The 17807-nt window shown below is 26.5% G+C and overlaps 1 protein-coding gene across 3 annotated transcripts in view; it reads left to right on the top strand.

Annotated features, from left to right (window-relative positions):
* Nucleotides 1-5060: 5060 nt before the first annotated feature.
* Nucleotides 5061-17807, top strand: part of LOC103577362 (calpain-C) — a 23325-nt gene continuing 10578 nt past the window's right edge. Inside the window, exons 1-4 of one of the 3 annotated variants that reach the window (XM_008557969.3) lie at nucleotides 5061-5396; nucleotides 12155-12298; nucleotides 13572-13641; nucleotides 17315-17597. In XM_008557969.3, coding sequence (XP_008556191.1) covers nucleotides 5388-5396; nucleotides 12155-12298; nucleotides 13572-13641; nucleotides 17315-17597 — 506 coding nt within the window. In that variant the 5' untranslated portion in view covers nucleotides 5061-5387. Of the gene's footprint in view, nucleotides 5397-5514; nucleotides 5538-12154; nucleotides 12299-13571; nucleotides 13648-17314; nucleotides 17598-17807 lie in introns of those variants that run through there. The other 2 variants (XM_008557968.3, XM_008557970.3) reach the window with 2 other exon arrangements.

Raw genomic sequence — 17807 nt, 5'->3', positions numbered from 1 at the left:
GAGCGGTAATATACCGTAAAGTGAAGTATTGCACTGTAAAAACTGTAAAAATTAAAGAAACGTGCAATTCTTACGGTAAAAATGCCGCAAATTTACTGCAAAAATGCCGTATTTTGCGGCAAATTACGGAAAATGCGGTAAATTACCGTAATTTGGACCCGACAGGGCATGAGATTTTAATAATAATAATAATAATAATAATAAATAATAATAATGATAATAATAATAATAATATATTAACGAAATGCAAAGAAAGTATAGTTTTGAAAATACCGAGAATTTATAAATAATTAGATAAAAAAAAAAAATTGAAGATCATAATTCTCGGTTATTAATTTTAAACTTGGATAAAATATATAACCTCGGCCTCGCCCAAAGATAATATTTTTTGTCAACAATAGATTTAATAATAATAATAATTATTGTCTAAAGATAGAGTACTGGAAGAAAGATAAATAAGAGATGGCTATATAAAGTAATAAAATAAGCCGTGGCAATATTATCAAACGATTTAAAAAAAAAAAAATATATATATATATATATATATTTTTCCCATAAAAAAAAATTCTTCATTAAAAAGTCTAAATTTAAGTCTAAGTCTGAAGTTATATTACAATTAAAGTGAAAGAAATAAGAAAAAGGCCAGACATTATCTGATTTGTCTTGTCTCAATGTGAATCGTCAATTTTTTGTCTACTTAAATTACCTATTAAATTGCATTTACAATCACTACTTCTAAGATTAGATTTTATACTAGCGAGGATCGTTAAATACGAGGGACACTTAAAACTAAAACAATAAATAATTTATTATTGATTAAATAAGTTTAAAGTATATTGCTCTTAAAAGTTGGACTAGTCGCTGACGGACGATCTATTAATCAAATTTATAAGTACACTTGTAGTCTACAGACAAAATATCCGAAGTGAAAGAGGATCAAATTAAATAAAAACTATGGCTAATTATTTACACAATCGCAAGAAAATATGTTGGCTCAAAAATATTATTTTTATTGCATTTAAATTAGTCAACCGACGGTGATTTTACTGCGGTTATTTTTTCTTAGTAATTTTTATCGCGGATATTGTGTCTATAAATCACTAAAAAAAAATTCTAGTCTCCTATAAAATTTCTAATTAAAATTAACTTAAAAAAATTTCTTCTAAAACATAATTAAATAAGATATTTAAAATTTATATCTTTACACATAAACTTATACACTAAAAAAAAATTTTAATATACACAATTATACATAAATATTAATGTTTTTGTTTTTATACTACTCTACTTGCCTACGTGTAATTATCTTTACCTGTGATGATACTTTTAATCTCTTGTATACGCAAACTCATCAAATTTCAAAATTCAAAATTTTGAATCTACCAAAAATTCAAATCGGTCATCGTGATAATGCCCCCCCCCCCACCCTGGCAGAAGGTTATCTATAATAGATGTTCTGGGTCGCTTTCAAATTTTTCTTCCGACTTCATCTCATAATTAAATAATTTTGGATAATTTACTAATTCAAATTCAAAAAAATCAACCGCCAAATTAATGCGCAAAAATTCCAATCAATTGCCGCAACTTTTCTGTTCCTTTCCTTTCATCGTGAACCAGACATACACGCATATATATATATATATATATATATATATATATATATATATATAGAGGGCCATTTTACGAGTGACCGTATCCCAAACATTTCTTTCTCTATATCAACTGAAGCGGTCATATATTAAAATTTGACTCTGACCGCATGCGGGAAAGTTAAATGACCGATGAGTTTATGAGCCATCTAGTGGCAAAACGACACATTACATATTTAAAAATATAGCTGGCGACCTTGTAGACTAATATTATCATCACAATAGTTTAAATGTTTAAAAAATAAAAGTAATTTATTCCATCGACGCTAATCAAATGCTTTAACCTAAACTGGCCTTTAAATATAATGAAATAAATAAACAATCAAATTGTCAAATTAAACAGATTATTTAGCTACAGTAGAAATGAAGAAAATAACAGACATAAGGTCATAATTAGACCGTTTTTGTACCTGTAATGATACACATAGAGACAATTTATTTATCTACCGAACGTATATTTATAAATATATTCAAATATTAAATTGGTCTAATATATATATATGGAGATATGAATTATAAAATATATATATATTATATTATCACAAAGCAATTTCATTTTTCGCATTGTCTTAATACGAAAATAATTAAAATAACGTCGATGAAAGAGATTATAATATTCAATTTTAAATAAATAATAATATAAATATAAATATATACAATAATAATGATAACAATAATATGAGGTGCTGGTCGCCAAATTAAATTCGATCGTCTCAATAAAGAGTTTTGATTAAAATGGAAAGTTTAAAACTTCGATAATCATTTAAATAAAGTTATTGCAATGATAGTAATTTATAAAAAAAAAAAAAACAACTATGCATTATTTATTATTGTTTAGTAAAAAAAAAAAAAAAACAAGAATGCATTTTCTAGTTAATTGAGTACAATCTTATGAAAAAAAAATATAATTATATATAGATAAATAAAACAATCTCTAATAGTTTATGTGTTAAACGTTTGAAGACTACAAAATTAAGTGTCCTTAAAATTTAAGCGAATAACCACAGATAGCTGAGACGTTTGGAGACTTTGACCCTTATATATTTAATATCTTATATACATCGTGTATAAATGAGTAGTCGAATTCCATCAGCTCGAACAGTTCGTCTACAGCACGGAAATTTGACTTATCGAATGCCACCTCTCCTTTGAAAAGTAAACTACACGCATGCGCACTTACATCATATGTATGATGTCCATATAAATATACACAGACACGTATATATGTATAGCATTGGTGGGAGACAATGTAGCAGGTAGTGGGGGTCAAAATTGAGGGAGTTCTTTAGTAAATGGACTTCGACTGTATTATACTTGAGTGAAGTTGGCAACACGAGCCTCAGTGCTGCCAATATACGATAGTATGACTCATTTTTCATAAATGTATACAATATTTTATGTAATAATTGCACGAAAAATGCCGTTTTCTTCCTGTGTTTTGTTTTACGATAAAACATGCGCATAAATTAAAAAATGTACACTGCGCAAGCTTAATTGCGGAGGTAGCGAATGCGCATGTGCAATAAGGGATTTTGTCACATTATGGTATCACTGTTCTAAGCGTAACGTTACGCAGTAAGACCTTGATGGAAAATTTTATCAAGTGGGGATAAAACTCCGACCATTTACTGAAACGTATTCTGGTCCTGTGAGTTAAAATATTTAAAAGCATTATTGCGACCAATGAGAAATGATCAGTCGGGAAAATATTAATTGCTGCGGCTAACTTCAGACAATTGACGGCATGTTCGTGTTTAATTACATAAATTATTTAAAATACTTAATGCATTATTTTATCGTCTCAATGACAATCATTGACAATCAAAGTACTTTGTGTCTCATATCAGTTTTATTTAAATATAGTAAACAATAATAATAATAATAATGAATATAGAAAAATAAAATTTGAAATTTTGTTATTTTGAAGGTTAAAAATTCCAAACGTAATGACAGTACAATTTATTGTTTTGTCCCAAATAATTGTGTAACTATTTAGGCAGCAGACAATCGATCATTTGTGTAACGTAAGTTCACCAAAATACTGAAGCTATATCATAAAAAGAAAATAAGATCTAAGTATATAAGTGAAAAAATTAATTTAAAAAAATATTTTTTTATATTAATAATTATTTCAAAATTTGTTATTTTACTTGAACTTTTTTTTTGAATTTTTCAAAAAATTTATTTTAAATAATACTTGTATGCATAGTAAAATGCAATTATATAAACTTATAAAATCTTTGCATTCACTTTTGTGCGCTTTTAATATCTTATCTAAATTCCATCATACTTCTGACCTATTGAAAGAAAATTCACGATAAATAAATTTAAAATAATTGCAAGTAATTTTTGATGAAGACATGGAGTTTAAAAATAGAGAAAATAAATATATAAATGAATAACTTCATAACCAAATAAATGGAAAGGCAAATACTTTTTTTAATTTGCAACGCAGAGTCAATAAAAGCAATTGGTTAATATTGTAATGAGACTGTCAATTGCATTAAAGAGTATGGAAAAAAATATATATTATTTATTTAAACACAAACAATGATGAATGTTGTACTGTAATTTAAAATGGCGATGATCAAAAGCAAGGAGATATATTTTTAAAAAATTTCTTGCAATTTAAAATATTTAAAATAAAAACTTAACTTGAAACTGAAATATATTTTAATGAGTAATCATTAATCATGATTAATAATATACCTATAGCATTAATAATACATTAATTAATAAAAGAGAATATAAAAATAATAAAATACAAAGATAATTTCTGAAATGACTGATTATTATTTTGGAAAGTGTAAAAATTCCCTTAACTGTGTTAATTAATGCACATGTTAGAGGACATACAATACAGAAAATGTATGATAATAAATAAACGTGGGAAGTACTAAATTAGTTTACATAAACATTTATTCAAATTCCCTGCACTTATCTTTTAAATCTAATTATCTAATTCAAATTTTCCCGGTCTGCGCAGTAGATCTGCGTGAGCGCAATGACTCGCGGTCACTGCGCATGACGTTTAAATTTGAATTTTGAACGGCAACAAATTTGACAAACGAAAATAATTATTCGAATGAATGAACGAATGAATGAATGGGTAATTTTGAATGATATAAAATAATAAAGTGGTAATTTATTGGTAATAATTTATTGCATAAATAAATAATTGTACACGTGAGTGTTTTAAAATAACGAGCGTATAATTTGTGTAGTGAAACAATGGCGGGGGAAAAGAGAAAGGATGATAAGTCTGGGAGGGAAGGGTTTAACAACAAAAAGAGACAACAGTATTGAAAAGGAATGAGTGTGTGAGAGAAAGAAGATAACACCGTAGAGGTGGAGGTGTAAAACAGACGATTCTGACCAGATCTGGCAGTCGTCTCTCGTGGATTCAAACGATCGGTTTTATTCAACAGTGTCTATTTTTTTTTATAAATATCAAATATTTATCGCGTATTTTTTTTAAACCGTGAAAATTTTTTTTTTAAATATTTAAAAATATTTAAGTGATTTTGTGTTTTCCCGCCATTTTCATAAAGTTTAAAAATTTTCTAATGGTCTAGTGTCTGTAAAAATAAAATAAAATTTTGTTTTTTATTTACTTTTTTTTAGTATTAATACACGTGTCACGTGAAGTTTAACGGAAGTGTGGGTCCTGCGGGGCCCATTCAGGATTTTATTTTAAAATTTATATTTCACGGACCAACTTACAAAATACAAATACGAATGGTGAACGTAAGTATACTTATTATCATTATAAATAAATAGATAAATAATTAATTATATATTATCATAAATAATAATAATTTATTATGTCATTTATTTCTAGCAATTATACGTAACATAAAATTACTCCATTGCATAAACAATTAAAGGGTAAATAAAATGTTAAACAAAATAAAATCACTTAGGAAAATTTTCACCTAAGAGAGCGAGGTCGAAACTTTCGTGTCACGCTCTACCGAGACCCGCATTTTTTCTTCTTTTACTCGCCACGCACGCGGACCCAACATTCGATCGCAATTTCTCTTCTAGCCGGTCATACATATTCTTATATGTACACATATATATTAATTATATCAGTTGTTTCCGCTTTTACATTTCAGCTCTGAAAAAAAAGAGATCACATGCAATTAAATATCAAATATTAAATTTCTATTATCACTAATTTGCTACTGAATCCTAATAATGGTAACTTGATAACAAGTGAAGTAAACAAGCAAGGAATAAATAAATATATAAATAAATTAATCGAGTAAGTTTGTTAATGTATACATCAGTTAATTAATTGATGTATTAATTGGCAATGGTGTATAATTATTTACAAAGCTAATCGTAGGAGGATAATGAAGAGAAGTTATCCATATGTGGTTACAAAGAAAGACGTTTTCGCGATTCGCCGAGCCAATCAATTGTTGATCCCCGAGTGAGTGTAAACGATTCGCGAAGGCGTACTGCAATTATAGCTAACGTGTAGGCGTGCAACTACTCTTCGTATGTCAAAACGTACCTTTTTTATCTTTTTATATATTTATATACTACATATAATAATACCTGTCGGCATTACATATAATTTACCGAGATTATGCATACTTGTCACGTGTTTTTTATTTTTAATTTAACAATTTAACTACTAAGTTATTACTCAGTAATTATAATTAGAAAAATTATTTGATTGTGAGTAAATTATTTTTTAAAATAAAAATTATTCGGCTGCATATTTTTGATATAAATCTGAAACTCAATTCGGAGTCTTGACAAAACCGGGTCCGTCTTATATTAACTTCTTATTCCCTCGACCTCGAAACACACAAAATACCAACCAACAACACAACAACTATCCAACCATCAACTCGACTTGATTCAATATACAACCGAGTTTTAATGTGTGAATATATATATATATATACATGTATACTGTAAGTATATATTATGATGATGATTATGATACTTGTGCTTATACTCATCATTACATGCGAGTAACTCAAACATAACAGAAATGTGTATAATACTTTTTACAAAGTTCTTTCACCTGTAGACATACTACTTAGCTAAGATGCGCATGAAATTAACGATTGGTAGAAAGTTGATTTCAATTCATGATTCGATATCGAACAAATTGTTTTACATTAACTAGATATGTTTTAAATTTAAAAAAAACGTTCGTTAATTTATTTCAAATCGGCATTACAAAAATAGAAAATATTTGATTTACATAATTTTCAAAAATTTCAAATATTTATGGATTTTTTTTGGCTCGAATTTGAAATTCATGTAAAGTTAACTTATTTATGGCAACAAATAGATGACATAAATTAATTTACAATAAAACTAATTTTATTTAAAATCATAGATACCAAAAATTTGGCTGCCCAAATTCAAAATCTAAGAGCTAAATTTTTAAGAGCTAATTTTTTTTTACTCTGTATATTACTCTTTTTTATTTGAAACACAGCTTTTTTTTAAATTAAGTATGAGGGCTTTTATGAAATTTTTGAAAATTCATAACCAAGTGTCCAATTATTCGTAAGAATCAAAATTCAAAAATAATAACAGGTAGAAAATTGAACTGTCTTATAATTAATAAAAATTTTAGTCTTCTTAATGGTTAACGACTAATTAATGCAACCAGATGCTAAAATAAAAAATATTTTATCAAAAATTAAAAACTTAAATTCTGATATTTCTATACGAAAATTTTTTTGAAAATTTTAATTTACCGTATAAGTGCAACAGATAAATTTTCATCTTCTTTGTTTGAGAAAAAAGAAGATGATAATTTCTTGTTGAAAAAATTAAATTGTTCAAAAACAAAAAAATTTATTTATATATTTATAAAAGTAAATGATTAAAAAATGATTTATAAAAAAAAAATAAATAAAGGGCTCGCTCTATTACGACGAACCACGACCACATACACTCAAGGTCATCTTGACTACATCAGCGAAGAACAAAAGCAAAACAAAAAGGTAGACAAAGGATGTCTTCATATTGTACGAACTAAACCAGAGATTAAAGGTTAGCAAACAATGGATTTACCTTTTAGATGATCAAAGGGTTGGACATATATTTTTTATTGATTTTATTGATAAAACTGAACAATAAATAATAGGAAATTGTAACTTTTTGTTATTTTATTTTGATGCGAAATTGCTCATGTTGGATTTTAATTTCAAGGTTTGAATAATAACAGAAGATATTATATATATATATATAATACTAAGATGTTTTAAGGTTCAAAATCCTTTACTTCTGCATAACAAAACTCGCGGAACAAGTATACGTACGTTAAGGCCATGAGTTCATGTACGTTTCTTCACGTCTCCATCTTCTTGTAAGATATGTCTAGAGCATGAATAATTTTATCTTATAAAATATCAATTACAATGTAATAATAAACTCGTAGATTTATAATTAATAATTATTCATTATGACGAAGCATGCAAACACTACTACTACTACTATATATATTACAAATACATATATTAATAATATATGAATAAAAAAATTAATTATTATGATATTATTAATTCGCGATAGTTAATTATATTCATAGAAAAATCAGTCTAAGATTTTTATGGTCTTATTTTATGCGCTATAGGTGAAAGTGTTACATTGTGCCAAAGGCTATATAATTTTATTTAAATTATAAATTTTTTCTTGCATGTAACGTCACTTGATTTATGATCAATTTATAAGAATTTTTTTAAAACTGAAATTCAAATTTTATAATTTGAGTCAGAGCAGGCGATTGTCTATTATATTTTTTACAAGATTAATTGAGAATGACATTTTGTAATTAATTAATAATTATATATAATTCAGGTATTGAATAAAAATAGATTCCATGGTGGCCATAGTAATTTTTCCACGTGTTTATTCAAATTTCTGCTGGTGGCCAACATGGTGCGGTTTCGCTATGACGCCATAGAATTTCAAACAAGAATAATTTCTCCGTGTATATTTTAGTAGAGAATTCTTTGAGACTTAGTCATATGACAAATATTGATGACACATAATTTTTATAATTACCCGCATGAAGATATATATGGTAACCGTATATTAAAAAATATATGTTACAGATATAAATATATATATGACAATACATGAAATCTTATAGACAACTGTATATAGATGTTGGCCGATTTTATTATATTTCTATATATGTTTTCTCTTATATGATTTCATATATTTTCGTATAACTTCAATATATTATTTATATATTTGAAATTCACATATATAATTATCAATATATGTAATACATACATATGCTAACTCATAACTTTACATATATGATGATTATAAATATATATTATATATAATACATGAATTAACTTATAAACTTACGTATGTAATTAATTATATTAAAACTTACCATATTATATATAAGAAAATATATATCGTTTTTGGCCACTTAAATGGTCCCATATTGTCCATATATTTTTCTATATATATTTATCATATATGATATTTTCATGTGAGTACTAATGAAAGATAAAAAAAAATTAACCTATAAAATGTTTAAAATTAAATCAAACTGACAATTAATATGAACCGCGAATTGTCATCAACTGATATTCGGATTTTTTTTTGTAATTTATAAAAAACATATTTATGGTCTTTTTTTCGAAGTTTGGAATTTTAATTAATTTAATAATTATTTAGTTAGAATTTACTAGAATTCATAGTCGAAATTTTTAGAAACAAAAGTTTTATATGCTAGTAAATATATGATCTACTGACATGCACGTTGTCGATTTACAGGAAGCAAAATTATAAAAAAAAAATTTTTTTTATTATGTACATGTATATTAGAAGAGTCGTATTAGATAATTATTGTTATTATTAATTACGACGATGCGCTTTTACATAGGTTTAGCTGCTGGAATAATTGTTACTTTTCTATTTCTATCTTTATTGAGGTTTCTGAAATCATACTTCCTTATAAATATTCTATTTGGCTGGATGATAAATTTGATCTTACCATGTTAGAAGGATTTAATAAACAAAAAATAAATATATATAACAAATAATCTCTAATAATTATGCGGCTGAATTATGTATAAAATACAATAATGTATCTACGAAATTATTTAAATTGAAGTACACATTTGCTACAGAATTATATTAACCTAAAAAAACATGACAGTTTAATAATGATGATATAGATAATATCTATTGACTGAACACAATTGTACTTAACTCTAATGAAATGAAATGAAATTTTAGTGATTGAGATTAATTCAAATTTCATTGATATCAAAAAAATTCACACAATTTACCTTCAAAAAAATTTTCGACTATTGAATTTTATCAAAAATCAAAGAATTAAAAATTTAAATGGCAGGTAAAAATTCTTTCTATACATAAATATATGTAGAGTATTTTAAAAGTAAAATAATTTTTTCAATGACATTGAATATTTTAAATAACAGATTAAATACAAAAAAACTATAACTCAACAAAAATAAAATAATGATAAATAATTAATTTATTCATGACCTTGAAAGAAACAATGCAATAGACATAATAAATGTTATGTTTAATTCCGTTATTTTCAGGTGTAAATATGAAACATCTAGCAGTATTATTCATATAGTGAACTGAATTTAATTTGAATTAAGAAGGGTCAAAGTGCACCGGGGCACTACCAACGTACACACGAGAATTCTCTCTTCTGTTATGAACTCATGTTTATTTCCCGTTACAACAAGTAGCAAGTCTGTGTTTATAACGGATATATATTTTAATTCGTATTGTGATATTTAATTTATATATATATATATTATTTTTAGCTTATTTCATTTAATTTTTTAAATTATTAATTATCATTTCACGTTAATTTCATCATTTTTCACTACTATATATATGACATATATTTTTACACGTTAATAAAATATCTTATTTGTGAAATTAAATGACAGTAGTTAATAATATAAACTGTAAAAAAATTAGCGGAGTCAATTTGGAGTAAATGCGGAGCACGTGACTGTTTATTTATTTAATTTCTCGGAGTAAAATTAACTCCGAAAAAGAGTTTATTTAAATATCTAAACTCCGAATTAGATTAGAATAAAATTCCGATCACTCCGTTAAAAAAAAAACTCCGTATTTACTCCGTATTTCGTGTGATTTTTTCTAAACTCCGGAACTTCGAACGTCAGAGTAAATTTTAAATTTAATAAAATCCTTAATTACTCCGAATTTACTCCGCTAAAAAAACAAACTCCGTATTTACTCCAAAAGCTGTTGAATTTTTTTAAAACTCCAGAACTTTGAACGTCAGAGTAAATTTAAATTTAAATAAACTCCGTAATCCCTCCGAAATTTTTACAGTCAACAGAGTATTAAATTATTTACTTACAACAATTAAAGTAGAACATATTGTCTGGGAACTATAATAGTAAAAAGAAAAAAAGTGACTCGGAATTATTTTGTCTGTCAATGACGCGTAGTGATTCATGCTTGATAAAATTCAGGGCAGTAATTTTAAATTATTGGAACTCGAGAAAGTATTGCGAATTATTAGATTAAATTTACGTGAGAAGTATATCAATTCAAAAGTAACTTGCTCATAAAACCAAAAAAAAAATCCATAATTTCATTTTCTTTATCGTTACACCGTAACGATGACAAATTGATAAATCCTTTGAATGTTTATGCACAATAAATAAAAATAAATATTAAAACTTTCACCTCCACTTGAATGTAAGTGATGATAAAACCTGACGCAAGACCTGAATAATAAAAATAATTATTTTTTTTTACTACAATGTTCTCAAAAAAAAAAAAACAATTAAATAGTTAAATTTCTTACCACGCCTTGTTCTGGAATGCAGTTATTGCATCTCTATTTACTGCCTCGTAACACTGCTACTATTAATGTAATTTAATATTTGATTATTTAAATAAAAGGATCTTGAAAATTTTATTTTTCATAAAAAATTTTAATATCAGTGCGAAAGAGCTCGAGTACTTGGGTCTAGTCGGGTTTAAAGTAAAGCGAAGTGTTAAAGAGTAAGGAAGAATATGAGGAAGTAAAGGAAGTTATAAAAAGGAAGGAAGAAATGTAATAGCGAGAGGGTGCTGACCTCGATAGTCTTGAAGAAACTCGTCATCATACTTGTTTATCGAGGTCAGCCACAGGAACTCAGTGCGTGGGTACTCGTGTTAAATCTATACGCAACATCAAACATTGCATAATACACAACATACTTTGTTGATGACTTTTTTTTTTACAATACATTTTTGTATTGTTATTTCACGTACAATGTGTCCACTCGGTTGATTTTAATTAACAGATAGACCATAAAGATTAAATTTTATTAATCAATTACGTAAAGTATTTTACGTGAGATATGGAAAAAAATTAATAGTGTGCATTGTATCCTTAATGCACGAGCGATTAATTTTTATTGTTACTGGTATAATTAAATTGTCGGCTTTGCTTTTTTTGTTTTAATAAATTGTTATTTTTTTTCTTTTTGTTCCAGGACGTGATGAGTGAGTACGAGCGAATCAAGCGGGCGTGCTTGAAACGCGGTGAACTGTGGGAGGATCCTGAATTTCCGGCAACTCAGGCGTCAGTTTTCTATCATCAAACACCGCCATTTCAATTTCAATGGAAAAGACCAAAGGTACAGTACAGTGCTGTAAAAATTTTTTTTAATGCGAAGTCAAAACCCCTCCCCTATTACTATTTACCCTTTTTATTTTTTAAAAATTTTAAAATTGTTGGAAAATCAACAGAAATTGAATACTGATATTTTGCCGCCAATTATCTGATTTTTTTTTTTTTTTACCAAATCAATTTTCAGATAAATTTTTTCTAATGATTCCATTATTGGTTTTCACTATTGTAGTCTATTCAACATGTGGCTTTTAGGTCAAAATTTTTCATTCGCATCTAGAAACTTTTTTTAAAAATTTGGCACTTGCAAAAATTACAAAAGTTATAAACAATTTAGTAAAAAAAAAGTAGTTTTGTTTTTTGCGAATATTTCATAAAGTATTCAAAATTTTTGGTGACAAATCGAACGACACCTCGATCATAATTTTCCGAGGCGAACAAAAAATTTAGACCTAAAAGGACTAGACTATTGAGCCTAAAAAAAGTAAATGATGAAAAAAATTAGTGACAGCACTACCACTTCGCGTTCGAGGTGTGCAATGAAAAGTTACAGAACTAAGACAAAAGTAGATGTAATAAAATTTATATTTGCATTCTATTCTGTTCTATTCATTCTATAGAATGTTTTTAATGGATACGTTGTATATTCATATTCAAGTTACCGGTGATTTTGAATACGATTAGACTTGGTAATATTCGTGGTAACTTAAAAGTACTGTACTGGCTAATAGCAAGGTCGTTTTGCTGCATCGTTGAGCTCAACTTTCATGCTGATGAATCTATGTGCCAAGAGACTTTAATACTTCAACCTAGAATTTAAAATAAAGATTAAACAATTAAGTGATTAGACATTTAACAATAGTAGTTTGCGAGCAGCTGAAAAAAATTAAGGCTTTGAATAATTATTATAATAATACGGTAGTAAGAACGTTAAAAATTATATTGTTGTAGTACTGAGTCCTATAAATATATATATATATATATATATATATATATATATATGTACGAAATATATATTTATATGTTAAAAGTGTCAGCGGAATACCGGAAGTAATAAGTATAGAGGACGGAAACATGGCAAATTGCGGTCATAATATATTTTTCATATTATATATACTCGTCATACCTGAAGACTCTTGCGGTGACTGTCATAGTTAACGGCTTGTTAATTAAAATGAACTGTGTATGACACGTGATACATTTTGTAATTTTAAATTGTTCATTTATTTATTTATTTTTATGATTAATCATTATTTAATTTAGTTTTTTCTTTTTTACAGGAACTGTGCAATCGCCCAATTTTCGTCAGCGATACGCCCACGCAGTTTGATGTAATACCTGGCAAAATGGGTAAATGTATTTATGTGGAGTATTATCTTTATTATCTCTATGAGAAAACTATTTTATTTTTTATTAATAAATAGAAGATAAAATTTATTTTAAATAAATATTAAAAAAAAATACTTCCGGTATTACAATAATAGTAACATTTTAAATTAGGAAGAATTTTTTTTTTTGGTATCATTGAGATTTAAATTTATTTGGGTGACAAATAAAAATATATCAAGTGGAAAATTTTTTGAAAGATTTTCTAGTTTAAGATTTTTTTAATTATTTAAATAAATATAAAACTTATATATATAATAAAGGAAAGGGGGAGGGTGGAAAAGACTCCCTGAAATTTTTTATAAAAAATATAAAATTCTAAATCAGTTTTTGAAAATCGATTTGTTTAAATTTTATAAGGAAAAATCTTTTTTATTTAATTACTAAATTAATTTATTTTCTTAATAATAAATTTGAATTTTTGTATAAAATTAATTTTTGACATTTAAAATTTCCCTGACACATGAAAGTAAAAAAAATATTTTCTATACTTTTGCACCCAAATCAAAAAATTTTTCCAAGTGGTTCATTTTACCCGACTTTAAATTGTATCGTAAATTACGTCACTAGTTTGAAAAAAGTCAGTGTCGACATTAAAGAAAAAAAAAAGAATTAATACTGTGTTTAAAAAAACGTTAATTAGAAATTAAAATTCAAAATAAATTAAGAGACAGAATTTTTATCAGAATTAAAAAAAGTGGCACGATAAAATATAATCTCATTAACAACTAAAATTACGGGTATCGACAAAAATATAAATAATTTATTTACGAGTGATAAATATATATAAACAAGGTTTAAAAATTTATTTACAGCATCCTTGTACTTAAAATTTTTATGGTATCATTAAAAGATAAAATGTCAAGAACGAAAAATGAAACTAAGATTTTAGTTTAAAACTTAGTAGCCTTAATAGCAGTCATTATTTACAATAAAAAAAATTCTATAACTAATAGTCCACTAGAAATTTTAATAAGAGACAAAAAAAGTACAAGAATGATGGATGTTTTTTTAAAAATGTAAATACAATTTATATTTATAAAAAATATTATAAAAGTCCATAAGATAGATGAAGAAAGAGAAGATAAATAAATTGAGTAGGAGGAGAGTTGTGTGTAGTCTTGATACTCAGCTGAAGAAGATGGAGAAATGAAAGAGAAGAAGCAAATAAAATTGAAACGAAGCTAAAGCAGTATAAGTTTAAAATAAATAATAAAAAACGTATATAGAGAACGGGTCGTTCCGGTTTGGTCCTTTTTATATCCTCGGTAACGTGCCCCGCGGAATGTTTTGCGATAGCGCGTAATGATATAGTTTGCGCGGGTATGAAGCTCAAAAAAACTATGCAAAAATAAAATAAAACTCTAACGCTTACGCATAACCAATGAATAGCGTCATGAATCAAAAAGTATATCATTAAAGTTAAGATCCTTATCCTATTTATAGGCAGACTTTAAATCAAGTCTCGCGCCTATTGTGTATTCAAAAAAAAATTTAATTATATTGTAATTTATTATTTTTACTTTTTTACTCGCTTTATGATTATATTTATTATCAATTATTAATTATTATCAATCATCACTTTTGTTGATATTTTATTAGTGATTGATTGCGCGATAAGCGGGAGAATTGAAATTTAAATTTAAATGTGCACTTATGTCTTTTACGTTTAGCTACCGAGCATAATTATCAAGATTGTTGTATTATATGGGGATTATTGTGCCTCTTCACATATTATACCCATAAAACACTCGGGGCTATTTCTTCACGATCAAATGCCAATAAATCAAAACAACTTTGCACTCCACATCTTATCTCTCTGCTTCCGCGTAATACGTTTTTTTTATTTTAATTTAAACTGATAATTTATTTGAGCTCTGCTACTCAGAAAAAAAAATCAATTTTAGAGTTATTGTACTTAGTATAAATTAGGCTGTAAAAATTTTGAATTCCATATATATTTTTAGTGAAAATTTTGATGATTTCATGGAAATTTTTTTTTTTAATCGAAGAAGTCTGCGTTCAATGCGAGATTTATTGATTTTTTTTTTTGAAGTGTAAATAAATTTTGATTCCCGTGTGAGTACTAAACAAGTGATGAAGAAATAAGCCCGCGGGCTATTAGAGAAGAGAATATTGAGTGAATGAACTGAACTACTTTTGTTAGTTTGTTAGTTGGTTAGAAAACGGACAATATTAATCCGAAGTGAAAGCTTACTGTCTAAATTAAATTTAATTAGTTAAATATTGTTTATTATTCAATTTTATTTAATTACTGTTGTAATGATACCCGTCTGTTGATAAAGAAAAAAATATTATTTTTATTATTAACTTTTAAATCCTTTCCGGCTTTCTATACTAACTGACTCAAAATATCGATAAATATAACAATATATATTTAACAATCTTGGAATAAAAAATATGTAGATTAAATATGAGCGATAACGTACGCGGAAAAATATAGAAAAAAATAAGTACTTGCATTTATAAGTATTATATATATATATATATATAACTATTCGAAATATTGTGAAAGTATATGAGTAGAATTATATATCGTTTGTGATAAAAAAATGCGGGTAAAATAGACGATATAATTTTAGTGTAAATTTATGTGTGTTTCGGTTGGTTGAGAAATGAAACTTGTTTAACTTAATGACAATCTTACTCTCTTTTTAACAATTTAACGTAGTTTAAAAAGATTGGATCGGCACAAATTATTTTTACTACGATAAAAAAGAAAATTATAATTGTATACTATGGTGTTATTTTTTTTTTTTTTTTTTTTGTAAATTTTCCCACTGATACAATTGACTTTGGAGTCTTCAGGTCTTGCTTAACTTGTCTCTAGTCCTCCAGCCAATAAGACAGTGAAAGTAGGATTGTGGTAGTAAATTGAGTTCTCTTTTATATTTATATATATATATATATATATATATATATATATATATATATATACTCAAACGTAATCTAATGATAATAACAACAGTGACCTAATGATAAACAATAAATTATAAATTATCTACAACATTTGTCATTATTTATTAGTCATTACTTTATATATATATATATATATATATATATATATATATATATATATATATATTTATAAACATCAAATAAATCCAGTGACTTTAATCAGCTGTACTTTCGTTTTCGAAGGTCTAATCTGTTTTCTGCTCGATTTACTTTTACAAACTCGTTTTTATCTTTGTCGAATAAGATCGTGAGATATAGAACGTTATTTTAAATTATATTTTTTTTTTTGCAACATGTCTGATTGACCAGTTAAATAATATTAATAAAATATAGTATACAGACATACTTAATTACTTACTCAATTTATTTTAATAAACTGTAAAAAATTAACGGAGTAAATGCGGAGCTGATGACTTTATTTATTTAATTCCCAGAGTGAGTGCAGATTGAAATAAAATTCAGACTCCGAAATCACTCTGTTAGAAAAACACTCCTAATTTACTCCATATGCAGTGACTTTTTTTTAAACTCCGAGTAATGGAGTGAATTTGAATTTAAATAAAATCCGTCATCACTCCCAACTTTTTACAGGGTAAAAATTTATTTAAAAAATCCAAGGATGTGAGTTTTGTTTTTTAAATAAAAATTTTTTTTTTAGGTGACAAATGGCTCGTCTCATGTTTAGGAGTACTACACCTCAGTAAAGGTTTATTTTACCGAGTAGTACCAGCGGATCAAGGATTTGGTAACTCTGGTGAAGCATCTGGATCACCGACAACGGAGTATGCGGGCGTCTTCCGTTTCCGTTTATGGTGGTGTGGTGCATGGGTTGAAGTACTGGTTGACGATCGTCTACCAGCAGTTCATGGTCGTCTTGCATTTATTCAGAGCCGTCATAGTGATCAATTCTGGCCGGCGCTGCTGGAAAAAGCATATGCTAAGTAATAATTTAAATATAAATATTTTTACATAATTTAAAACTTAAAATTTTAGGAACATTTTCAAAAATTTTAATTTTAAAAACAAAATTAAAATTTTAAGAAATATGTTATGCACTTTGATTTAATGATTTACGAGGAAGAACTATAAACCCAGGATTGTGCTCCTGATAACTGCGAGCTCGACCTCGAGAAGGCGGTTAGCTTCGGTAA

This window comes from Microplitis demolitor, chromosome 6, assembly GCF_026212275.2.
Source record: "Microplitis demolitor isolate Queensland-Clemson2020A chromosome 6, iyMicDemo2.1a, whole genome shotgun sequence".
NCBI lineage: Eukaryota > Metazoa > Arthropoda > Insecta > Hymenoptera > Braconidae > Microplitis > Microplitis demolitor.
Note: the sequence above shows the minus strand (reverse complement) of the source record. Positions and strands in the feature narration are given on the sequence as shown.